Here is a 26,472-nt window from a genome sequence, read left to right as displayed (position 1 = left end):
TGAAACCACAGGGCTGAAGGCAATAAAAAGGAAGTTATCTAGGGGCGCTGATAAGAATATTTTAAGCAAGTCCACATTTGCAGCAATCTATTGCAGTTACAAGCTCTGTGGTGGACTTTGCGTGTGGTTTTCTTGTGTTTATAAACACGTCAACTCTTTCACTGATTCCTTTTACGGCTCTAATATTAGGATCATAACAGACTGGTCAACAATCTGTGAATAGAATTAACTTTCTTATTGTATTGACATAGCGTTGGGATTTGTTGACTTGTAACAATTATTAACTGAAGTGTTGTGAGAGGTAGTTAATTAACACCCGTTTATTGTGAAAGACTAAAATAATCTTTAGGTGGCTGTGTGCACCCCCATTTCCCCTCTAGTTCAAGGGTGGTGTATTTTGAGACTCCCATTGTTTTGAAGCAGTAGATTTCAGACCATCTCGAAGCTTTTTCTTAAATTTAACATTGTAGTTTTGTGGGCTGGATCCTCCCGAGAGGGAATCTTCCTGATCCACAATTTATTTTTCCGATCAAGATTTGAGGCTGGACTGCTGATAAGACTTGGGTTCAGTCCAGACCAATGCGCAGCACTGCATTTTTGGAGCTGTCGTGCTCTCAATGAGACATAAAACTTTGGACCTGGGCCAATAGAAAAGAGCGACGCACTTCTCACGAGGAATCTGCTACAGACCCGCTAAAAAAAATGTACTTTCTGGTCCCCGGGCCTCTGGAGACGCACAGTGAGCTGGGGGAGGGCCTCTCGGCTGTTTATCACTGGGCAGTTCCAGACGCACTTTCCACGGAGCAGCGCAAGTGGGAAATTGGCTTCACTTGGAGGCCCTGCTGTTGAGATTGTCTGTGTGAGTGAGTGAGTGTCTGTGAGTCTCTGCCTGTGTGTGTGAGTCTCTGTGAGTGTGTATGAGTGAATATGTGTCTTATTTGTGAGTGTGTCTCTGTGTGCGTCTGTGTGTGTGTGTGTGTGTGTGTGAGTGTTTCTGTGTGTCTCCATGTGTTTGCGAGTGTCTCTGTGAGTGTATGTCTCTGTGTCTGGCTGTGTCTTTCTCTGTGTCTGTGTCTCTCTGCGTCTGTGAGTGTGTGTGAGTCTGAATTTGGATGACTCTTGAGTGTGGGTGACTCTCTGTCTGTGAGGGTGGGTGACTCATTCTGTGTCTGTGAGTGTGGGTGACTCTCTGTCGGTGAGTGTGGGTGACTCTCTCTATGTCTTGAGTGTGTGTGACTCTCTTTGTGCCTGTGAGTGTGGGTGACTGTGCCTGTGAGTGTGGGTGACTGTGCCTGTGAGTGTGGGCGACTCTCTCTGTGCCTGTGAGTGTGGGCGACTCTCTCTGTGCCTGTGAGTGTGGGCGACTCTCTCTATGCCTGTGAGTGTGGGTGACTCTCTCTGTGCCTGTGAGTGTGGGTGACTCTCTGTGAGTGTCGATGACTCTCTCTGTGTCTGTGAATGTGGGTGACTGTCTGTGAGTGTGGGTGTGTGTGTCTCGCTCTGTGTCTAAGTGTGTGTGTCTCTCGCTCTGTGAATGTGTGTGTGTCTCGCTCTGTGCCTGTGTGTGTGTCTCGCTCTGTGTCTGTGAGTGTGTGTGTGTCTCTTGCTCTGTGCCTGTGTGTGTGTGTCTCGCTCTGTTTCTGAGTGTGGGTGACTCTATCTGAGTGTGTGTGTCTTGCTCTGTGTCTGCGAGTGTGGGTGTGTCTCACTCTGTGCCTGTGCGTGTGTGTGTGTGTCTCGCTCTGTACCTGTGAGTGTGTGTGTGTCTCTCGCTGTGTCTGTGAGTGTGCGTGTGTGTGTGTGTCGCTCTGTGCCTGTGAGTGTGTGTGTCTCGTGCTGTGAGTGTGTCTGAGTGTGTGTGTGTTTTTCGCTCTGTGTCTGTGAGTGAGTGTGTCTCTCGCTCTGTGTCTGTGTGTGTCTCTCACTCTGTGTCTGAGTGTGTGTTTGTTTTTCGCTCTGTGTCTGTGAGTGAGTGTGTCTCTCGCTCTGTGTCTGTGAGTGAGTATGTGTATCTCGCTCTGTGTCCATGAGTGTGTGTGACTCGCTCTGTTTCTCTGTCAATGTGCTGTGCTGAGCCCTGAGAGGCAGGAGGTGGTGAGCTCCTGTAGGCTCACTGGTGTCCTGTACCGTCAACCCTCGCCTCCCCCTCATCCACCACCACACCCCCGCAATTGAAATGAGCCAACCAGTTTTTCTTTAAAGAAGCATTAAGTTTTTTTTGTGCTATTTCCTCATGTTTAGTTTTGATCAATAAAGCAAAAATTCTAGGTTGGCAGTAAAATGTGCCTCAATAGCACCAATCAATCTCCCCTAAATGTTTGGCCAATATTTTTGCACCTTTTCTATTGGCCCAGCTTAACTTGTAAAGTCGCTGTCGATACATCCCAATAAGTAAAATATCGGATATATAATCGGAACAAAGTTGCCTGAACCACTCAAGCCAGCTGCTCAGCGAACTCTCGTGAAGAGCCAAGCCATTCAGCAAACTCGTGATTGTTAAAGTGATTCAGGTTAAAGTGAGCAAAACGAACCAAAGAAATGTTCTATAGACACATACCCCTATACCTAAAATTGTACTGTATTTAACTTAAATGAACAAATAAACTGATCGTTGTGGGGGTCAGGGCTGTTCTATCACCCTGACAGCTGCTCGCTCTGCGCAGGAATAGTACGTGTGCGTTTCACCCACAAATATACAGTCAATTCACTTTACAATATATTCTGTGAAGTGCTTTAAGATGTCTCGAAGATGTGAAAAGCACTATATCAAATGCAAGGATTATTATTGTGTGTTAGTATTGGGCCTCCCGTCCAAATTGCCCCTTGTGGCCCCAGAAGTCTCATGTCTGGATAGTCACCCTGGATATAGTCACTGAGCTCTTCCCCATTGGAGTGACGACATAGCAGGAATTTACTGTATTATTATTATTTGGGAAGATAATTATTTGTTCCACCAGGTTTCAGACATTTAGGGTTCTGAAGGGCAATTTTAGGATGGATCATTTTAATAAGTATTTCTTTACATAGAAGATATTAACAACTGGAACAGGTTAAAGGTGGTAGAGGGTAGGATGCTGGATTCATTTAAGACTGACTTAATGCTGCAATGGGAGGACAGGATCAAGTTTAGCTGTGTTACCATCCATAATTGAATGGCAAAATGGACAACATACCAGAGGGTTGTGAGTGCCTCTGGATTTGAACACCAAAAATATTTTTTGCCTTAAGGACAGATTGGAGAGAAATTTATTTTATTTTGCACTGGCAGTGAATTAAACTCACCTTTTTTAAAATTTAGTCTGCACATATCCTTTTCTGATGGAACAAATGAGGAAATCTAAGCACAGAAGAACTGAAATACTAGATTTAGTATCAAATATAAAGAGTATTTGATGTAGGTTCACTGTTTTGTTCAAGTTCTTGATTAGTAACAGGTTTAGGTGGGAAGAAAGAGAATAGGAATATGCTTGTGTTTTTTTTAAAAATGTAAAAGAATGGAAAACATGCAAAGTACAAGGAATCAAAGGATTTCAAAAAATCTTTATACAAGTCAATTTGCTGGAAATTAGTAACTGTTGGTAAAATAAAGTTTTGGGCAAGGTATTACAACCTTAATAAAAAAAATGTAGTAACTAGTTATCTGGAGAGGGAGAATATAATTAAGAGCAGCCAGCATGGATTTACGAAAGGAAGGTCATGCTTGACCAACCTTATCGAATTCTTTGAAGATGTAACCAATAAAGTAGATGAGGAAAAAGCAGTGGGTTTAGTCTGCCTGGATTTCCAGCAGGCCTTTGATAAAGTGCCACATGAGGTCATGATTAACATAGGGGCATGTGGAATCGTGGGAGAGGTATCTCGAATGGATTAAAGAATAATTTGGAAACCGAAAGCAATGGGTAGCAGTTGTGGGAGCTTCTCGGGCTGGCGAGAGGTGGCGTTCCGCAGGGATCCGTGTTGCGACTGTTCACCATGTACGTGAATGATTTGGATTCAGGTATACGTATGGTGTCAGGATTTTAGATAACACCATACTAACGGTGTGGTAAACAGCGAAGAGGGTTGCAGAACAATGCAAGAAGACATAAAGCAGAATAGACGGACAGACAGAAGTTTAAGCGCCTTGAGACGTCCTCCCAGTGTGAAAGATGCGTTATAAATTCAATGTGTTGTAACATAGAAAAATGCAAAGCAGTTCACTTAGGCAGGAAAAATAAGCCGTCTATAGTGTAGACCTGCAGCCGGGGGCCACATTATGTGTGCATAGAATAATCACGTGGGCCAAATTGTGGTCCATAGACCCCAGTTATCCCTGGCCCAGATAATAGGCACTTAAGAGGAGTAGAGGAGCAACCCATCCTTCAGATGAGATGTTAAACTGAGATCACATCTGCCTGTTCAGGTGGACGTTAAAGATCCCAGGGCACTATTTTGAAAAGAGGAGTTTCCCCTAGTGTCCCGGCAACATTCCCCAAAATAAAATTAGTGAGTCATTCCGTGATTGTTTGTGGGATTTTGCTGTGTGGGCAACTGGCTACCATGTTTTGCCCACAAAAGAGAATTATTTATTTGACCAGTTTCATAGGCTCAAGCTTGCGAAGGGAAATTTTAGGACACACCATTTTAGTAAGTATTACTTTACACACAAAGATAATTAATGGCTGGAGCATGATCCAAGGCTAGAGGGTGATGTGCAGAAAGAGATGTGCAGAAGAAATCTTTTGGGAAGATGTACGCGTAGACTAGATGGGTCAACAGCTGGGCCAGTGGAAAAGTGCGCCCCCACTTTTTCAGCGGAATCCGCTGCAAACACCCACTCCGCTACATATCTGTATACAGTGTGCTAGGCTCCAGGGCTCTGTGCGCTGTTTGCTTGATGCTGCTACTGTGGGAGAAACGGCTCTGGTTGCACATGCATGTCGCGGGGAGTGGGATCGCGGAAACTTCGCGAGCCCGGAACTAAACGGAGCTCCTGCGGCCAATTTTTGATACATTCTTGCTGAACTATTCAAATTGACATTTTTAGTATTTTAAACATAAGAACATGTTCGGGAAACATATTCCGATAGTTTTTAATCCGGGTTGTTTCACAAAATGCGTCCCTCAGTAGCACCAATCAACCCACCACAATTCTCTGCAAAATGTAGCAAACTTGCCTGCAATTGTCCGCACAACTTTGGCAAAAGCTCTGCAATTTTTGGCAAATATTTCCACACTTTTCTATTAGCCCATTTTAGGACACATCTGTCTTTTCCAGAGCAGGTTAGACACTTCAAAAAGAGAAGGCAGTTTTTCCTGATGTCCCAGCAAACAATCTTCCAATGATCTAACCCCCAATCCCCAAGGCTGTTTTTTGGAACCTTGCAGATGCAAATAACTACTATTTGCCTCCAAAAACTCACTGCATTTGAAAGCAATTACTTGTGGAACCACTTTTGAGACGGAGGATAAAATGTAAGTGTGCACTGGTTGAAGTGTCAATGCAATATGTGCATATCTGTATAACAGTCAGATGTGTTCAGTTGCCCAAATACCCATAAACAACACCACCAAATTGCATTTATATAGCGCTCTTCTTCACATGGGATAGAGTCTGAGTGCTTAAAAATAACAATTAGCAAAATGCAATGAAACTGCTTTACAATCCATTTTAATATGAGCGCAAAAGCAGGTAAATGCATAGCATCACTTCTAGGTAGGATTCCATTGAAAGATTTCTCTTCCCCCACCCACAGGCAAAGGCCCCATATGGTGCAACACTGGAGCCTACAGACAAAGTCACAGGATGGTACTTCAAGTCTTTCCTGAGTTAGCCGATCTTACCTGGATAGGGGGTGGAAGCAGTGATGCAATTGGCGTCAGTGCTCCTGAATCAATGAGTAGAAAATCAACCAGGATTACCTGTTGTGATCATTATTCAAAGCCCCCTGGTGAAATGTATGCATGCAATGAGGGGCAAATCTGGCATTGTTTACAATGCAATCCCCCCCCAACCCCCACCATCCTGCAGCCAAATACCCTGCTTCTATTCGTCACTCGGGAATAATAGCCCCTTGTGAAGTGCTAAGAGAATTGCCGTAGAACCCTCCTCGTTGAATGGAGGAACAAAAATTAGTAATCAAACACACTGAAATGGGGGTCAGGGAGAAAAATATAGCTCCCCCACCCCCCATTGTTTAAACCAATTCTTGATCAGAATTTGAACAGTGTACCCATACACCCAACACATTTCATTGTAAGAGCAATAGAAAGTTTCAAATCTGTAAGCAGCCTGGGCAAAGGGTCTACAGGCCCACTTGCCGTTATTACTTAGCGTTTGATCGCCAGTCATAGGGCAGGTAAGAGAGTTTGTAACTTGAACTGTCCAGAAGCTTTTTCATGTCCCGCTTTTTGATACCGTCTGCCATGTGGTTGTACACCCATGCTGCCACCTAAAGAAGAAACACAATGAAAATTTTTTAAAAAAAGATCAATAGTGATAATAAATTTGATAATAATAGATTTGATACAGCGGCTTTCACCACAGGTGGATGTCTCAGAGCGCTTCTCGGAATTATCATCATTGCGTTTGCTATAGCAGCTTATCACGTCATCACAATGTCTCAAAGGGCTTCACAGGTTATACTGGAAAGTGTTTTTTGTTACTGTTTTTGGTGGGACACCGCAAAGTCCCACCAACAACTATGGAGTGAGCGAATCAATTTTTTGGGGGGATTATAGGCCAGGACACTAGGAGAAACTCCTACAGGATATACAGTAAAGTGTAGTGACTATCATTGTTATGCAGATGAACACCTTCTTTTCCTCCCTGTGTTCCTTTCAAAGTGCCCTGGAAGTCCAGTCCAATTGACTGGCTAGGTTCTTAAATAGCCTCAAAATACTAATACTTGATTGATCTCAGATTGATCTTTTTGAGGAATTTTGTTGACCCAGATTAACAATCGCGAGGAGCAGGAGTCTAAATCATCCTGTGAGCCAAGTGGTTTTGGAATATGAATTAATATACAATAAAGAATCCTTGCATTTGATGTAGCAACTTTCATGTGGGGAGAGAACAGCTCCAAGTGCTTCACGGGCTTAACTGTAACAGGCAGTGACTGTGTTTGGTAGGTGAATGTGGCAACCAATTTGTGCGCAGTAATGTTCCACAGATAGTCATAAAGGGAATGATCAATTTTATGCGGAGGATTATTAGCCAGAATACCAGCAACAGTCCTTCATGTCCACCTGAACAGGTATAGACGGCACCCAAAGACGACACCAACAACAATGCAGTACATGGCCCAATGCTTGTGGAGCATCAGCCACAAACTATGTGAACTAACAAACTATATTTGAACTATGTGAGTTCAAAGTCCTGATGTGGGGTTTGAACCCATAACGATCTGATGTGAGCGAGAGTGCTACCGACTGCCACTATACGTGCACAATTGTACACTGGACAACTGTGTTCTCTTCACATCTGAAATGACACCAAATATTACGAATCATCATCGCTCCATTACCTTTCTATCTGTTCCTCCAAAATCAACCTTGTACCATTTAAAAATCTGGCTCAAACGGATTTCCCTTTTGCCCAAGTTAACGGAGCAACCATCGTCCCCCTCGAGGAATCCTTCTGCAGCGGTAATCAGCAACGCATCGACATCCTGGATTTGAAGTAAATTTGAAGTAATTTTTTTCCATATTCTACACTTTCGTATGTCAAGACACCCTATTCGCAGTAATATTCCACAGACAGTCATGAAGGGAATGATCAATTTTATGTGGGGGATTATTAGCCAGAATGTCTGCAGCAGTCCTTCATGTCCACCTGAACAGGTATAGACTTGCCCCATTCTGTACTAAAAACTCATTATTTGATAAAGTGAAAACCAGATGGAGTGGGTCTATGAACATCCTTTAAACTCTGAACACACTAAAATCTTGAACGCTCTCAGCCACTTCTCTGTTTTTCTATTAGTTTCGCCAGTAAAGTTTCACAATCTTGCATTAAGAAGTCGCATGTGCCTTTCCACATCTTGCCTCTTGCATCAAGCTGTTTTGTTCAGTCTTATAATAACCCTGGATTGTTAACCCTTCAACCCAAAGCCCTATTGGGTCGGGTTGTCCTAGCCAGACAAGCAATGGTAAGTTATGCAGTCTTAGCTGGTGAACTCCTGCAGTAACTCACTGTGCTTTCTGGAATTAGATTAAGTAAGATACTTCCTTCCAGAGAAAGCTGCAGAGTGTACACATTACAGTTCCAGACACAGGGAAATTTCCATGCGTAGGTGGCATGCATACTTGGAGCTCTGTCTGATTTGGATACTCAAGCAAGCTGATGGGTTCCTGTATGTGTCAGATCCTTAGCTGACAAAAAAGATGAAGATTTATACAGTAAACTCCTGATAACTCAGCCCTGCCTTAACGTGTCACTACCACTTGAGTCATCAAACTGTCAATATCCAGGCTGCATTTTTTATTGTATTTGATGATGTGTTTGCCAAAACTCGGTTTCACAGCCACAGCTCCATCATCAGCAATTGTCTCACGCTGCCACTACAACTACGTAACTTTACTTTGGAGGTTAAACATTAGCAGCAAAGTACCTTGGCATTAAATATCTGTATTGCAGGGCAGCTTCGAGCTCCACAATTTAAAGCAAAATGAATGAGTGGCTCTGGTTCCATCAGTGCAATCTGAGGAGACAAACCAGAGTCGTGTTTAAAAAAAATTCCACAAAGTTTATATCCATTATTATACATTTATATACACTTCACGTCAGGAGGACGTCCGTCCCAAGGCTCTGGGGCATTGCATATTTGGATACATAGTACTTGACCCAGTTAGGCCATCCCAGTGGTTACACTCCCAAACCCTCCTATTCCCCTCTTCCCTTATGTACGTAGCAGATTTTCTCTTAGCTACAAAAACTTCCTTTTCTTTTCAAATAGCACCATGTGGATCTTTAACCTGAGCAGGCAGACGGGACATCGATTTAACGTCTTGTCTGAAGGACAACTGACCTTCAGTTGGGGATCGCTGCTTGAGAATGGTTTCATTATCTGAGCTATGCCCCTTTGGTTCGCACGGAGGACGCCATTTTCGATGGACTGCAGGGAAAAAATCTCCCCGCCAATCACGTAACTTGCAATATTAAAAAACTGAAATGAGAAAAGGACCACGGTTAATAAAAAGCAACTGTTTTATACTCCTCCCACCATCTCCTAAAGTAAATAATCAGATTTAAAACTCTAACCAGTGGTTCTAGGGATAAGTGTATGTAACACTATATTAATCCTTCTATTTGTTATAGTGCCTCTCACTTCAATGGAGAGGGAATGTCTCAAAGTGCTTCAGAGCATTTGCTGTAACAACAACAGCAACTTGGATTTATAAAGCGCCCTCCACGCCATACGGCGTCTCAGAGTGCTTCACAGTAACGGATCCCTGGGCCGAGCCAGGAGGAGGGGAGGAAGGTGACCAAAGGCTTGGTCGAAAAGATAAGGTCTTCAGCTGAGACCTGAAAATAGGAAGAGAGGGGGCGAGGTGAAGGGAGTGAGGAAGGGAGTTCCAGAGCCTCGGGTAGTAGTGGCTGAAGGTACGGCCGCCGATGGTGGACCAGAGGATTCGGGGGATGAGGAGGAGACCAGACCCGGTGGAGTGAAGGCAACGGGCACTGTTGTGAGGAAAGAGGAGGTCAGAGAGGTAGATGGGTGCAGAGGAGTGGAGTGACTTGAAGACAAGGTTGAGGATCTTGAAGTCAATCCTCTCTGGGACAGGCAGCCAGTGCAGTCTGGCGAGGACTGGGGTATTTGGGGAGCGGAGTTTGGTGCGGGTGAGAATGCGGGCGGCAGAGTTTTGTATAATCTGGATTTTATGGATGGTAGTGGAGGGGAGGCCGGTGAGGAGGGCATTTGAATAGTCCAGCCGAGAGGTGACAAAGGCATGAACCAGGGTTTCAGCAGCTTTTGGAGTGAGGTATTGGCGGAGACGGGCGATGCGTCGGAGGTGGAAGAAAGCGGTGCTGGTGAGGGACCGGGTGTGGGGGAAGAAGGATAATTGGAGATCGAACCTGACGCCTAGGTTGCGTACGGGTTCGGAGAGTTTTAGGGGGGAGGTCGGGTAGGTGGAGGAGGTGAGAACCGTGCGATTTTACACGTTGACGAGAGCCAAAGAGTATGGCTTCCGTCTTGTCAACATTCTTGTCAACATTCAGCTGAAGGAAATTCATACGGGCAGGCTGACAGAACATCAGGGGACTGGGGGTCGCAACCTGAGGTGGAAAAATTGAGTTGGGTGTCGTCCGCATGCATGTGGAAGTGAATCCCATGTCTGTGGATGACACCCCAAAGAGGGAGCATATAGATCAGAAGGAGGAGGGGGCCAAGGATGGATCCTTGGGGTACTCCGCAGGTAACTGGGTGGGAGCGGAGGAAAAGGCGTTTGTGCAGATGTACTGCTGGCGGTTTGACTCCAGCCGGTAGGACTCGAACCAGGCGAGTGCGGTCCCACTGAGGTGGATGACGGAGTTAAAGGCGGTGGTGGAGGATGGCGTGATCAACTGTGTCGAAAGCAGTGGAGAGGTCCAGGAGAACAAGGAGGCAGAGGGAGCCCTGGTCACAGATAGGGAGGATGTTATTTGAGACTTTCACAAGCGCAGTCTCTGTACGGTGGGCAGAACGGAAACCGGGCTGGAGGGGTTCGAAGAGGGAGAGGGAGGAGAGGTGTTGTTGATTTGCAACAACGTGTTCTAGGACTTTAGCGAGGAAGGGCAGGTTTGAAATAGGGCGGTAGTGGCTGGAGTTTGAGTGATCTAGGGAAGGTTTTTTGAAGAGGGGGGTGATGACAGCAGTTTTGAGGGGGGCAGGGACTGATCCAGAGAGGGACTGGTTGATGACATCAGCCACTAGTGGGCAGAGGAGGGGGAGCTGGGTGACCAGCAAGGTGGTGGGGAGGGGGTCGAGGCAGCAGGTGGTGGGTTACATGGAAGTGATGGTGGGTGAGAGGGAGGAAGGAGAGATGGGGAGGAAGGAATGTAGGATGGGGTAGGTCGTGGTAGGAGGCGATGATAGGAAGGGTGAGGGAGACAGAGAGGGGATGGTGGTGGGTGACAAGAGGCAGGAGAATGAGCTGCCTGGCGGATGTTATGTATTTTGGATGAAAAGATGACCATGACCTCCTTGCACATGGCATTGGATGTGAAGATTGCGGAGGCCTGAGGGGGCGCACAAAGGAGGTAGTGGGTGGTGGAAAAAAGGACTTTGGTGTTGTTTTTTGCCTCCAAGATGATGTTGGAGTAGAAGGCCGTTTTCGTACCCGTCAAAGAACGGCGGTAGCTGTGGAGATGCTCGAGCCACAGTTGGCGGTGAACTGTCAGGTCAATTTTCTGCCATCTGAACTCAGGCAGCTGGGTTTGGGCTTTTAGGGAGCGGAGATAGTTGTTGTACCAGGGGGATCGGGTGGGTTTGGAGATGGTCCTGAATTTCAGCGGGACGAGAGAGTTGAAGGTGGAGGAGAGGCTGTAGAGATGAGTGAACAATTTGTGGTCCAATTTTGCATACTATTTTGTCATGATCAATTTTACCTGGTCGGTTATTGGGAGGAATTCCTTCCTCTTTTCAAATGGTACCACGGGTTGTATAACATCCAGCTGAACAGGTGGTCATTTTTAATATCTCATTAAAGTACGGTTCTTCTGAGAATGCATCTCCCAGCCATGACTGCAGTGAAGTGCCAGCCTGGACTGTAAGCTTGAAGTCTCCCAGTGACTCCGAAGCTGAACAACTCAATTGGAGAGAGTAGGACGCTCCAAGTCACTCACAAACATGCAATTGATTGCTGTGCCACTCTGAACTCCACGCTGGTGCCACGTAATTAGAAAAGCTCAGCACTGAAGCAGAGAGCACCGTTGGCAAAGGGATTTGATCCGCCTTTGAAGTTCTGCTTTTGACATACCCCAATCCAGTCCATAAAGAGCAACGGACAATCAGAAAAAAAANCCTGTGAGGCCATCTAGTGAGTTACCCAGAGCCTTAAGGATTTCCCCCTGAGATCAGACCCACTGTAGCTTCTGAGGAATGTACACTGATCCCACAAGCCAGGGCATGGATTTGTCACTTTACACTTTACAGTATATCCTGTGAAGCATTTTGAGACGTCTCAATAACGTGATAAGGCCCTATATCAAATGCAACGATTATTATTATCCACTAGAGGAGCAGCCTGGTGTATTCGTTGTTAAAGCACACACCAACTAAGAATTTTAAAAGAAAAGCAACACATTTCCCATGCACGCTCTTACCCTGTATCGTTGCCACACATTTTTGGGCTGTCCATAGATGATCTGTGCGTGGATCACTAAGGCGTTGTACACATTGATAAAGAAGGCGAGCTTCTCCTTTCTGGTCAGATTGTCAACTTCCACTCGTTGAAGCTGGATTGCGAGCTGGCAGTACGACTGAAACATGGTGGACTTCGCCATGGCTTTGTAATCCACCCTCTACAATGGGAAAGCAAAACGGCTGTTCATCAATCTAACCTGTGTCACCCAGTCCTGACCCATCCCGTCCCATAATTTTTAGGAGGAAATACTTCACCCTGATAGGAGGAAATACTGCACGCATAGGGTAATGAGATTTTGGAGCTCGCTGCCTGAAGCAGTGCTTGAATCAGACTGTATAGATACATTCAAGAGGAAACTAGGAAGAGCAGAATAGTATGGGAGGGAGGGAGAAAGGAATGGGTGGAGACTCATGTGGAGAATAAACAAAGCACGGACTGGCTGGACCGAGTTGCCTGCTTCCATGCCGTATGTTCTTTTGTCACATTCGGCTCATTCTATGCACTAAGATAAGAGTTCCACATATGTACCCCAGCCACCTACACATGGAAATGAATATGCATCTGGAACGGAAAGGTTTAATGCTTTCTTTAGCGCTTTCAAGGAGCCAGCACAGGCACGATGGGCCAAATGGCCTCCTTCTGTGCTGTAGAATTCTATTATTCTAACGATTCAACTGTAAAGAATACTGTGAACAACGGGAACATTGACTAACCTTGCCATCAGGCGAAATATATTCCGCATATAGATTCAGAACCAACTCTCTCATAGCCTCGGAATGCTCTGTAGCTAAAGTATGAGAAAATTGTTGAGCACATTAACAAAAAAGACAAACAACAGACATTTTTCACAATGTCATTGCTTTTTTTTCAATGAAGGGGGGAAAATGAGGAGAACTTAGCATTTTTTAAAGAATTTACAGCTTCTATTTAATACCCTGTCCTGGTGAGTCAGAAAATTGCTCATGACCCAAAACACTTCTGGTTAGCATTATTATGTCACTGATCGACATTCACTCATATCCTGGTTTAACGGTATGACTCATTTTGATGCATTTTATTCTTAAATAGAGAAACTCAGTGCTGTTATGTTAAGAGGGTTTAACAATATGTGTCACTCTACCCGATCACAAATACTGCTCCTGAGTCTTGAAAGCCCTGTGAGCCACAATTACTCGGCAGACGCAATCTTCAGATCAGCCAACCCACTGCATTTCACCCTCGCTAACTGCAGCCAGGCAGGACTCTCCACGACAGCTATCATTATGCATAGAATTTCGGTTACCCATTGCCTTTGCCAATGAAATGGTCCAAACCCTGGCATTCATTATTGAGAGGATTTTAGCCAGGACAATTTTCAAAGGTGACAGGAAGCATGGGAAACAGAAAAATGACTTATAGAAAAATTAGACATTGAGTTGCAATTTGACACAAAATATGAAATAATAATAATAATAAATAATCGTTGCATTTGATATGCAACACATTCCATGTCGGGAGGACGTCTCAAAAACCTTCACCAGGATTTACTGTAAAGGGAAGTGAAAATATTTTTAAAGGTGACCGCAGCAGCCGGTTTGCACACACCAATGCCCCACAAACAGCCACGGAGTGAGTGACCAATTTTATCTGAGGGATTGTTGGACAGGACACTGGAAGAAACTATCTTCTCCTTTCGAATAGAACCATGGTATCTTTAACGCCCACTCGAACAGGCAGAAGGGACCTTGGTTTAGGTCTCATCCAAAAGATGGAACCTACGACATTGCAGTGCATTTGCATTGGAGTATCAACCCAGACTATGTAGACTATGTAAATTCAATGTCCCTAAGTGGGGTGGAGGTGGGAGGAGGGTTTCAACCCACAACCTTCTGACTCAGGTGAGAGTGCTCCCAATTGAGCCAGACCGGTGCACTAGCATAGGAGATCTCCAAAGCAGCACTGAAATTAGAAAGGGCATCTCACGTACCTGGTACAGAATAGCATTCTGCTGTAGTTCCAATGTTTAACGCTGCAGCCTTGTCATGTTCTACCAATTTGTACAGAGCATCACTGTCTTCAAACTCTGGCTTTCCATGCAAAGGATTTATAAACTTTTTGCTTACCAATTTTTTTCCCACATCAACTGCCTTACCTTCATCTACAAATAAAATTTAAAAGTTTCAATGAACGAAAACAGTGTGTCCAATTATCATCTGCTGAAGAAACGTCAACAGCACAAAAGGCAAGGCAAGCAACAGCAACAATCTGAGGCATCAATCTCAAACTCTGTAGTGCTATCTTTCTCATTTATATGACTATGGGCTTCCCACCTCAGTACTGCGGGAAGAGTTATTCACTTAATTTGCCTGTCTCTTTTTACTACTTAGTTTTGTGTCTTCAGCCACTACACGCGGAAACTCTGGAACTCTCTGTCTCAAACTTTCCACTTTGCCCCCTCTTTGCCTATCTTCAGATCGCACCTGACAACTTTCCTCTTTGACTGTGCCTATAGTCAAAACCGTTTTCTCCCCGGATTGGTGTCGTGCTCTGCCACTTTTAAGTTCTCCTCGGTCATCTTCCCTACCCACCCCTTCTTGTCATCCACCTCTCTTGATTCCAACCCTCAGCTCAGGTGCAAATCTTTGATTATCAAGCGCCTTGGGACGTCCTCCCAACGTGAACATAAGAAATGCTAGACAAAGAAAGACCGAGGTCCATCTAGATCGTCTTCCAGCTTCCTAGCGGTGGCATAAGGTGAAAGGCGCTATATAAATGTGATTTGTTGTTGTTCAGCCTGTTGTCCAGATTATGACCTAAAGCCTAGGCTCTGTGCAAGGATCATGAGTCTGTGCAAGATGAATAGGGAGTGCTAGGTTTGCATTCCTGGACAGAGTTTAAGAAAAGGCTTATTATCTGATGAGTGATCCTTCCCCCTGACCTCAGTTCTCTCAGCCCATCCCAAGCTTTCCTGGCTTTGTCTACTGGAGATTCTCCATTAAGGGGCAGTCAATAATTTAGCCTTTATTAGGTAGGCTCCCTCTTTGCAGTGACTTTGTGGCTTGAATCCGAGATCTTCTGACCCAGAGGTGGGAGTTCTACCTGCTGACTCAATTGCTTTGCTCCCAGCCTTTTAAGACAACCAGAACAACTTGCATTTATAAAGCGCCCTTCACCCAGGTTAGTGTCCCAAAGCGCTTGACAGTGGCGGAGCACCACGCCGAGCTGGGGGAAGGTGACTGTAAACACGGTCAAAGAGGAAGGTCTTCAGGCATGGCCTAAAGATGAGGAAGGTGGAGGCAAAGTGGAGGGATTGAGGGAGAGTGTCCCAGAGTTTGGGGTCGTACTGGCTGCTGGTGGAACGGAGGGCACTAGGGACAAGCAGCAGGCAGGAGCCAGTCGAGCAGAGGCGACAGGTAGTGGGTTGGGAAGTAAGCAGGTCAGAGTGGTAGGGAGCTGCCAGGGCATGAAGGGAGTTCACCATAAGCGAAAGACACTATAAGACTGCCGAAGGAATGGTTTAAATCGGATGTTAGACTTTCTGTGGCATAACATCAAACCCATAAATCGTTCTGTTAGGTATTAAACACTAAAGATCTTTTTGAGAAAATCACACTGACTTGCGTTCCTGTTAAAAGGCTGAGTCACAGTGAAGCAGCTCAACAACAAAAACCTGTCGAGCCAAGACGTGACTATTCCTCTCACACTGGGAGGTGTAGCTAACACCTCTCCCACATTCCTGGACAGAGTACAAGGAGACTCAATATTAATTTTCAGTAACTTTACAGCACCTCCTGCTTTTTTATTTTAATTTCAATTACTAAATCCCGTTCTGGCTGTTGATCCCCTAAGATGTAAACAAACTTCCTTGTTTGTTCCCTTCACAGCATTGAACCCACTTCCCCTTGTCCCTTTCGCTGGACCATGGCATTTCTAAAAGTATTGTTTGTTTTCTCTTTTTAATAATAATAACCCTTACATTTGATAAGGGATTATTATGCCAGGAAAAGCGATCGTCCAATCAACGAACAACTGGGTTCCTACTGCTAGGTAAACTGAGGCGCGTGGAGCAAGGAAACAAGCTTAAGGTTTGCCCTGCTGGGAATCGAACCCAGTTCCTCTCACATCGAGGTGAGTGCCCTAACCACTGAGCTACAGGACTACACAAGGAACAAACATAACATTTCCTTTTTTATAAGGAACAAACATAACTGTTGACCACCAAATCAAACCAGATTTTAGGCAGAGGCCCGGAAATCAAGTGAAGGATGGGAGGGAACACACTTTTGGATGAGCTGAAACTTGTGGAGAGTAAAGCTGGGGTAGTAAAACTGGGGCAGTAAAGCTGGGGAGGAGAGTGTTGGAGAAACCCAGCTCGGAGGTGACGAAAGTGTGGATCAGGGTTTGAGCAGCGTTGTGTCTCTAGAGATAGAGCTGGAGGCGGGCAATGTATCAAAGGTGAAGGAAAGCATTTAGTTTCAAAGGAAAAGTGAATGTAGCGCAGAGGAGATAAGGCCCCAGGGTTTCAAGAGATTATCATGAAAACTTCCAACAACAAGCCTGAAAAAGCTTGGGATGGGTGTGGGGGCAGAGGGAGATAGAATGTAAATGGTGAATTGTAGACTCACCGAAACCTTTGTTATTATTCATCCACTTCACTAACTGTCTGCCACTGAAGTGTGCTTGTGAACTTTCAGACCTGACCTGTTGGTGCCGATGATACCAGCCTGCTTGAACTCCACAACAATGTCTGCGTATTCATCTCTTTCACATTTCAGCTCTGTAACGCAAATCACAGGAGGCCTGGACATTTGGATCCACAAGACTCTGACTCAGAGATGAGAGTGTTATCTTCTGCCAAAAGGAAACGATAACTTATTTTAGGGACTTTTGCGCCAATCTCATTGATTCCAGACCCCGATTGGGATTTCAGTGAGAGAACGCTGGGGTGGGTGTGAGGGCAGAGGGAGATAAAATGTAAATGGTGAATTGTAGGTGGGTTGGGGGAAGGGCCTGACACACTTGCTTGGTTTCTCTTATCCACTAGCAGTGGTCAATCTGAGACCCAGTCTCATACTAGGAGAGAGAACTCATCAGATTTTGTACAGTTTAGCCAAAAAAGGCTTGAAACGCTGGTGATTCACTGGATCTCAGCCTAGCACTGCACCGATTGGGCAAACGGACTCCCTCCCGTGCGAAAACTTTTCACTTGTGTTTTTTTNCTGTTGAGGCGTCTGCCTCACACGGAAACCCATCACCAGGTTTAAGATTACCACCTAAACCACATGTGCTTAACACCTTACGTACAGAAATGGCTCACTTTCTGGAAAATAAACCGTTGAGGGGTGCACTCTGCTCTCCTAATTCCAGAGAGTGTTAAGGACTGGTTGGGCAAGAGCCAAGGTCTGGTGCTGGGAACCCATTAGTGTGAATAACAGGATCTCTATTTGTATTTTAAGCTGCCATAAAAAGTTCACAGCAGCAAGCTTCCTCCAGTCTGTCTCAACAATATTCAGTTGATAAACCTTCATCTTACTGTATTCTAGTGAGGGGTGATTAGACATTAAAGCAAAGACAATTCAGCCTCCTGTCTGGATTTGGTGATACAATTGTAATAATAATAATAATCCTTGCATTTGATATAGCGCTTTTCACGTCGGGAGGACGTCCCAAAGCGCTTCACAGAATACACTGTAAAGTGAATTGACTGTATATTTGTGGGCAAACGCGACAGCCAATTGCGCACAGCAATGTCCCACAAACAGTCGTAGATTGAAAATGACCAATTTATTATTGTTTTTAGTTTTGGAGGGATTATTATTAGGCTCTGTGTGGAGTAAGGAAACTTGCCCAAGGTTTCGCCCTCTGCCTGGAAATGAACTCATGTCTCTCACTTGCAAAGCGAGTGCTCTAACCACTGAGCCACAGGACTCCACGAGTGCGCTAGGAGTACCAGAGTGCGCTAGGATTTTGTTGACAAGAAGGTTGTGGGTTCAAAATCAATTGTCAGGACACACTGGTGCAGTGCAGGGGGAGCACTGCATTGACAGAGGTGGGGTCCGTGGGGATGAGGCATTAAACCGAGGTCCCGTTTGCCTTCTCAGGCGGATGTTAAATATCTCCACGGCACTATTGGAAAAGAGAAGGGAATTTCTTCTGGTGTCCTGGCCAACAGTTCCCCAGGTAAAGTTGACCATTCATCTCATGTTTGTATTGCAAAATGTCTACCTTATAAAAACACTCAACAGCAATTTTAAGTACTCTGAGACATTTGGACTTGATAAGGTGCTAAAGAAATACCAAGTCCTTTCTTTCTGCGTCACAAACCTGCATCTCTGGTATCGTCCTCCTCTTCAGTCATGTCGGGAAGTGGAGGGGCATTTGGAGGAAGCTCTTCGTTCTTCACCAATTCAATCAGTCTGTCAAGCTCTTCCTTTGACTTGTCAAAAAAAAGGAAGCGTTTTGCAGTTTCAGCAGACACCAAATACAGGTGTGACGTTCCTCAGTTTTGTACATAAAGCATCAGCTACATGTTCCTGTGCAGATGGCAGCCTGGCTCTCGCTTCTGAGTTAGAAGGTCGTGGGTTCAAGCACTAAGTTGGAAATTTAGTCTCCTTAGAGTCCAAGCTCTAATACAGTATTATTAGGGAAAATGGGGATTAAAAAAAAAAATTCTCTTCAGCACTACACACCTACATGCTTTTGGAGATCAGCGGAGCACTGAATGGAATTTTTACCCAAATGTCCAACAATTGAAGCACTGTGACTGCATTTAAGAATAACAGGAGATCTTAGAAAAAGGAAAGATTTCCAGATCTCCGAAGTGACAAAGGGGCTGCTGTATTTTAACTTAGGTTTCATTTAACTTCTTCTTCAATGCAGGGGCATTGACAGAGATGCCACCCTTCCGATGAAACGTTAAACTGAGGATCTGCCTACCTGTTCAGGTGGACTTTAAACTGAGGATCTGCCTACCTGTTCAGGTGGACTTTAAAGATCCCATAGCACTCTTTGAAAAGAGAAGGGAGATTCTCTCCAGTGGCCTGGCCCGAGCAATCCTTTAGATAAAATTTATCATTTACTTCATGGCTGTTGGTGGGACGTTGCTGCATGCAGATTGTCTGCCCCGTTTGCCTACTATAACCCAGTCATACTGCACTTCACAGTGAAATCTGTATCATTCTTTGAGATATTGTGATGTGATAAGGTGCTGTATATATCAAATGCAAGGATTAGTATTATTGCTTCCTGTTCCACACGACTGGATGCTGAGTGGGATTTTATAGAAAGAGGAAATGTAGCTTAACCATCCCAGATAACATTTTCATTTGGACAAAAGCTGGAGCGTGTTTCATAGAATTTGCAATATCAAAGGCTGCAGATTAGACCAGACTCAGTGATTTAACAATGCAATTGGAGGAATGAGACATGGTAAATCTTAAACACAATCCAGGCTGTGTTATTCTTCAACAATAACAAATTACATTTGCAAAGTGCCTTTTACGTCGGGAGGACGTCCCAAGGTGCAGGTCAGTCAGGGATTTGGACCCGAGCTGAGGGTTGGGCTCGCAATATACATAGCACAGACCGAAGTGTGGAACCTGTTTTATTCTGGTTTGTCAACTTTTGGTTCTTAACATTGGGAACAGGAATGATTGTGGGCTCTCACTGTCCAAATTCGTGCCTCGAGCTGCACTAAGATAAGCTGTTATTGACTGTACGCTCTCATATAAACAGGCTGGTAGCTCAAATGGGTTGAGCTATGAGAACGATTAGATAAGCTAGGGCTCTTCAACCTTGAAAAGTGACTTCTTCGAGGGGAGTATTGTGTGCTGTAAAATGCTAAATAAGATTAAACCTGGAATAATGCATTGTCTCAGATATGTTACGGGATAAATAAGATAATAATAATAATCACCCTTGCAATTTGATATAGCGCCTTATCACGTCTTTGAGACGTCTCAAAGCGCTTCACGGAATACACTGTAAAGTGAATTGACTGTATATTCGGTGGGCGAAATGGATCTTGCATTTGATACAATACTGTAACATTGAAACGTCTCAAAGCACTTCACAGATTATTTTGACTGTTGAATGGGTTTGCAGGCAAATCTTCCCCCTGATGTATCTGGCTTTCTGAGGCAGTAAATTCCAAAATTCTTAAACTTCCTCTCTGAGAGGAAATCTGCTCACCCTGAACCCGTCTTTTGCCCTACATTAAGATCAAGTCTTCTTGATTGACCCACTTGTGTGCTTTGTCCAAATCCCTTCATCAAATTACCCCTCAAACTCCTCATCTCCCCCCCCCCCCCCCGCCCCACCCACTCCCATCCACCTTCCTTGGCGTCATATTGGATCAGTTCATAGCACTCTTTCTCTCTGCGTCAAGTCAGGAAGAAGGTGGTGGGCTCAGACCGCACATTGGGACATTGAACTCGCAGTCTAGGCTGACACTCCAGTGCAGTGTTGGGGGAGCAGTGCATCATTGCAGGTGGGATTTTTATGGGTAAACGCAGCAGCCAAATTGCACACAGCAATATCCTCCTGCAAATAGCCATGAAGTGAATTATCAATGTTATCAGGGGGGTGGGGGGTTTGTTGGTCAGGACACGGGGGGTGGGGGGAACTCCCTTCTCTTATCAAATAATGTGCCCACCTGAACAGTTTCAGAGGGGCCTCAGCTTAATGTCTCAACTGAAAGATAGCACCTCCAACAATTCACTTGGAGCAGCAGCGTGTGAATTCAAAATCCTGACATGGGGCTTCAACCCAGAGCCTTGTGACCGACTCAGAGGTGAGAGTGAGCGCTATCAACCAGGCACGACAGAGACCAGAAAACCATACACGGTGCAACGCCAATCCTGCCACCGTCACGGAAAAGAGATCGTTACCTACCATTTTCTGAAATTCGCTGTTTCCTCCAACATGGACATTGTTGAAAAAGATCTGAGGGACGGTGCTACGTCCGGTGAGCTCCCGGATTTTCTCCCGGAGATGCCGGTGTTTCCTCAAGTCCACCTCGCTGTAGGGGAGTCCCAGCTCCACCAGTCGAGTCTTGGTACGAATGCAGTGGAGGCAGCCGGTAACGGTGTACACTGTGACTCTGCCCACCAGCGTGACCACTGTGGGTTCCTCCATCTCATGAGCACTGCAACTGCAGAGACAGGAGAGGGAGAGAGTGAGAGAGGTGTGTTGCGATCGGTATGCAATGTATGCATGCCTCTGTCCTCCTCCTCCCACCCCACCTCCCTTTCCTCAGGAGTAACAACAACCAGAAATTGCATTTATATAGTGCCTTTCACATTGAGAGGCCGTCCTAAGGTCCTTGAAGGGCAGTGAAGGGATTGGGGAGAGAGAATGGCGGTAAGCATGGTCAAAGAGGTTTTTCAGGCGGGACTTGAAAAAATGGAGGAGGCAGGGCGGAGGGATTGAGGGAGCGTGTTCCAGAGTTTTGGGGTGTAGTGGCTGAAAGCCCGACCTCTGATGGTGGGGCAGAGGGTACAAGGGACGAGCAGGAGGCCGGTGCCAGTCGAGCGGAGGCGCCAGGTGGTGAATTGGGAAGTGAGGTGGTCGGAGAGGTGCCAGGGAGTAAAGGGATTTGAACACGAATGTGAGGACCTTGAAGTCCATCCGTTCGGTGATGGGGAGCCAGTGGAACCTGGCCAGCACCGGTGAGATGTGAGCACGGAGCTTGTAAGTATGCCGGCAGCAGACTTCTGAATGAGCTGGACTTTTTGTATAGTGTAGCTGGGGAGACCGGCGAGGAGAGCGTTTGCATAATCCAGGCGGGAGCTGACAAATGCATGCACGAGGGTTTTGGCTGCATTTGGGTTAAGGTACAGTTGGAGGAGTGCAATGTAACGGAGGTGGAAGAAGACCGTCCTAGTCAGGGACCTGATGTGGGGGAGGAAGGACAGCTGGTGGTCGAACCGGACGCCTAGATTGTGCACTGGTTCGGTGAGGGTCAGGGAGAGCTCAGGAGGGTGAGGAGTTCAGATCCTTCAAACACCCTCAAACAGGATGTTGTAAACTAGACACACCAGGATTGATACACTTCCTGCTTGCCTTCCTCTATCTGTACCTGACACAGACTGGTTTTGTACCAGATCTTTTAATAAAATATATGCGAATAATGCAAACTTGCTCCGCTCCCTTTCTCACCCCATCAAAAATTAGAGGGAAGCTGCCTAGTTGCAGAAGCTTTTAAGGACAATTCACGCTGATATAGTGTCCTTCATGTAGAATTAGGTCTCAGAGCAAATTACAAATAATACTAATCCTTGCATTTGACATAGCGAGTTATTACGTCTTTGAGACGTCTCAGTCCGTCCCACAGTCCCTTCGCTTCGCCCCTTCCATTGCTTCCTTCAAGGCTCGTCTCAAGACACTCTTCTTCAACCATGCCTTTGGACGCCCTCCTACCCCCAACTTCCTTGCCCTCCACCCCTCCTGATCTGAACCGCCCGCTCGGGTCCAAGTCCTTGAATGTCCAGCGCCTTGGGACCTCCTCCGACGTGAAAGATGCTATATAAATGTAAGTTGTTTTTTAAAAAATATTCATGTAAACGAGCCAGCAAATACAAGGAAAACAGGGAAAATTCAAGGAAAACAGCATTGAATCCTCCTCTGATGTATCGGAGGGCCTTTTGAATCGATTGACGCACTGGCTGAAAGCAACAGGCACAGAAACCAACGAAATGGCATTAGCCCCACGGACTTGCAAACACAATGCCAAACAGCAAACAATACCCTTGTACTTTGTACACGCACTGGGAGCAGAATTTTAAAAAGCAGGGTAAGCACAGCACTATGGAGTTGACTCTTTAATTACAGTGCTTCGCTGAGCGTGACAGCTTAGCGGTGTCAGTCCGGGTCATTCGGGGTTAATTCAATATCTCTCCTGGTACCAGTCAGTTCTGGGAAAATTGATGGATGGGATTTGCTAGGTTTCCGCACCATTTCTGAAGAGAGTGATTTATTTGGCACATCCAGCCTTCCATTCCACATACCTCGGTAACAATAATGATCTGGATTTACGTAATCCCTTTTCACACAGAATATCTCAAAGGGGTTTATGCTGGTGGTGTGGGACACCAAGTCAGGTGGTTGTGTAATGGGAGGTGGGAAAGAGTGGGTGGAGGTGTCAGCCTGGATCATTTGATAGCAATCTCAGCTCTGAGTCAGTCACGTACAGTCTTTCAGCTCAGATTCTTGACTGACGCTCCAGTGTGGTGCTGACGGGGAGTGTTACAGTATCGGACATGCCGTCCTTCAAGTCAGACATTAAACTGAAGTGTCATCTGCCAATTCAAGTGGACGTTAAGGATCCCGCAGTAGTATTTGAAAACAGAAGTGAGTTTCTCCCAATAATGCCCCAGATTAAATTGGTTATTCACTACATGGCTGTTTGCGGGACATGTAAATTACCTGTCGTGTTCGCCTACAAATGCAGTCACTGGCACTTCATAGTAAAATGTAGGGAATCGGTGAGTAAGCAAGTTAGTTCTGGTGCCTGCGCTTGGGAAAAAAAACATTCAATTGAGAAACTATTGAACAATAATATTATTCAAATGATTTCCCCTCGCATTACTTTATCTGTATGGAACCCAATGAATACCCTCTACCTGGAGGCACACATGCTGCTTACCTAAATCTTGTGAGTATTTGGTGCAGGTTAGCCAACGTGATAAAGCGCTATTAAGACATTTAAAATCTGAAACAGAGAATTGCCGATCACAGCAGTAATGCACGGAGCCCAGCGCACACAGCAAAAACCACAGTCACTACATTTTACAGTATATCCTGTGAAGCACTTTCAGACATCCTCCCGACGTGAAAGGGGCAGTAGCAAAATGTAAGCATTATTATTATTATTTTACCTTATTCAACACCGTCAAAACATCGAGCACAAAGGGGCCATAGTCTCAAAGTCAGAACAGGGATGGTTAGGTTTAGGTCATTCAGATTTAACTATTTTATTCTGAGGATGGTGAACACGGGGATCATTTTGCCCAGGGTTGAAGAGAATTTGGACTGTTTCGCTTGACGGCGAAGGGGATTGATTGGTTTGGGTATGTGAGATAGGGCAGGGTGGCCAAACAGATTGCAATGGTCTCTTTTGGACGTGTGTGAAGCAATGCCTCAGCCCTCAGCTCAACTCCCAGGAGCAGTCGTTAGGAAAGGGTTAGACTATCAGGTCGAGATCACTGCCGGGTCACTGTGACAACAACAAAGCAACTGTGACAATGGCCCAGAAATTGTGACAACTACCCTGCGATTATTCTAACATAGCTCCTGCCTGGAAGACCAACAGCCACAGCACCAGACAGCAATTTACCTGTGAAGCGCTTTGAAACATTTCAACTTGATAAGGTGCTTACAAACAACACAGGCAAATTGTTGTAGGTGTCAGACTGGCTCTCCCTTCCAGTGTTGGAGGGAGCGTCGCATTGTCAGAAGCGCCGTCCGTCAGATGAGACGGGAAACCGAGGTCCCATTCAGATGGTCGTTAAAAATCCCGCGGCACAAATCAAAAAGAGAAGGGAATTTCTCTCTCCCGGTGTCCTGGCCTATACCCCCACCCACCCACCTCCCGTCCCACCCCACGACAAAACTGATCATTCGCTTCATCGTTTCACCAACAAAATATACAGTCAATTCACTTTACAGTATATTCTGCGAAGCGCCTTGAGACGTCTTGAAGATTTGATAAGGCGCTACATCAAATTCAAGGATTATTATTTTTATCGACTACTTGCGGGACGTTGCTGTGCGGGAAATTGCCTGCCCCGTTTTGCTTACAAAATAATATAGTCACCGGGTTTACAGTAAATCCCGTGAAGCTCTTTGAGACAATACAACATTATTATTAACATTAATGTGCGCCCACAGGGATTCTACCTGGAGCATTGCTAAATTTCTACACTGATACAGTACTGTACACTTTGGTGCAAGCCATTGAAGCTCACCCTGAGCAAACTGCCATAATCATACCTTACACAGACATTACCACCTGTGTTTGTAGCTGTATCTGCCAATGGGACACTTTGCTGATGAACTGAACCACCCCCCCCCCCACCCCCCCCCCACTCTAAAAAGTTGCACATCGCTGCAGACATATCTAACCTTCTCTCACTGCTTCACTTTATTGCAAACCTCTCTTCGTCTTTTCTTCCCTGCCCTGTCCAGGCAGCAGCTGCTGGAGATATATATTTACAGCAGCAGAGCAGAGGTGCAAACCGATCCTTTCCTTCCTCTGCTGAACTCAGCAGCTTGACTACTGCAGCACTGAGTGCAGTCACAGCTATCCTCAGCTGTTCATCTCACTCTCCCTCCCATCACCAGTCCAGCCTCTTCCTCCCTCCACTCCACTCCCTCCCTCCCTCCCTCCCTCTCTCCACACAAAAGCCTCCTCTTTGCACAACTCATTTTACTTCCTCTAACTAAATGACACTGCAAAATCCATCACCCAAGCTTCCTGACTTTTTTTTGGGGGGCCAGCCATCAACCTTACCTGTTCTTAGCTATTCTTGGATCGTGTTCACCAGCTCACCTGGTATTGTAGCAAAGCTCATCACACAGCAAAGAGAAACACCCACCCTCTTTGCATTGCAATAATACTTACGTGAAAGGCTTTGGTTGTAACATGGTACACTTGCATTGCAATATTGTAGCAGAATCCTGAGTTATTCAAACACATTGCAGTGCAACAAAGACTTGCTTTGTACTGTCGTAACACACACTTGCACAGCAATGATATTTAAATATTTACAATAAAGGTGTTCGAATTATTCTTACAATATTGTACAGCAGAGTATAATATTAAGCTTTACTATAATTCATTCTTCATTCATTAAACCATATTGCAATATCATAACAAAATATTTGCTTTGCAATATTGTAACAGAAGACTTGTGTGACAAAAATATTTACATTTAAACAGTTTACAATATAACATTATAACAATTTAATATTGGAGATGTAATTATCTTTCCTACATTGGAAGCTCAATCCATGACTGTTTGTGGGACACCGCTGTGCAAATTGTCTGCCGCATTTCACCCACAAAATACACAGCCAATCCACTTTATAATATATTCTGTGAAGCGCTTCGAGACGTCTCGACGATGATGTGATAAGGCGCTCTACCAAATGCAAGGATTATTTTTG

General features: G+C 45.3%; 1 protein-coding gene across 5 annotated transcripts; it reads right to left on the bottom strand.

Moving 5' to 3' along the window:
* Window positions 1-5,634: 5,634 nt before the first annotated feature.
* On the bottom strand, window positions 5,635-25,891 carry zgc:152951 (Thioredoxin_like and DUF547 domain-containing protein). 5 transcript variants are annotated; one of them, XM_042334579.1, is made up of 10 exons: window positions 25,429-25,661; window positions 23,731-23,820; window positions 21,199-21,457; window positions 18,631-18,742; window positions 13,041-13,114; window positions 12,287-12,484; window positions 9,009-9,146; window positions 8,592-8,681; window positions 7,506-7,649; window positions 5,635-6,431 (listed from the first exon to the last, which is right to left on the bottom strand). In XM_042334579.1, the coding sequence occupies exons 3-10, from the start codon at window positions 21,439-21,441 to the stop codon at window positions 6,306-6,308; spliced, it is 1,125 nt and encodes a 374-aa protein (XP_042190513.1). In that variant the 5' UTR covers window positions 21,442-21,457; window positions 23,731-23,820; window positions 25,429-25,661; the 3' UTR covers window positions 5,635-6,305. The 5 variants fall into 5 exon arrangements, with proteins under 5 accessions (XP_042190513.1, XP_042190512.1, XP_042190514.1 ...); XM_042334578.1 differs by having other exon boundaries at window positions 23,731-23,815; XM_042334580.1 differs by lacking the exons at window positions 23,731-23,820; window positions 25,429-25,661 and adding an exon at window positions 25,817-25,891.
* Between the last annotated feature and the right edge of the window lie 581 nt (window positions 25,892-26,472).

This window comes from Callorhinchus milii, unplaced genomic scaffold (genome assembly GCF_018977255.1).
Source record: "Callorhinchus milii isolate IMCB2004 unplaced genomic scaffold, IMCB_Cmil_1.0 Scaffold4, whole genome shotgun sequence".
NCBI classification, from domain to species: Eukaryota; Metazoa; Chordata; class Chondrichthyes; order Chimaeriformes; family Callorhinchidae; genus Callorhinchus; species Callorhinchus milii.
This window is presented reverse-complemented; position numbering and strand designations above follow the sequence as displayed.

Coding starts and splice junctions, on each gene's coding strand:
- zgc:152951 (XM_042334580.1), bottom strand. CDS start 21,441: ATGGAGGAACCCACAGTGGTCACGCTGGTGGGCAGAGTCACAGTGTAC. Junction 18,743..21,198: donor ACAGCGAATTTCAGAAAATG/GTAGGTAACGAT, acceptor TTTTTTGACAAG/TCAAAGGAAGAGCTTGACAG. Junction 8,682..9,008: donor GCAGCGATCCCCAACTGAAG/GTCAGTTGTCCT, acceptor TTGTCTCCTCAG/ATTGCACTGATGGAACCAGA.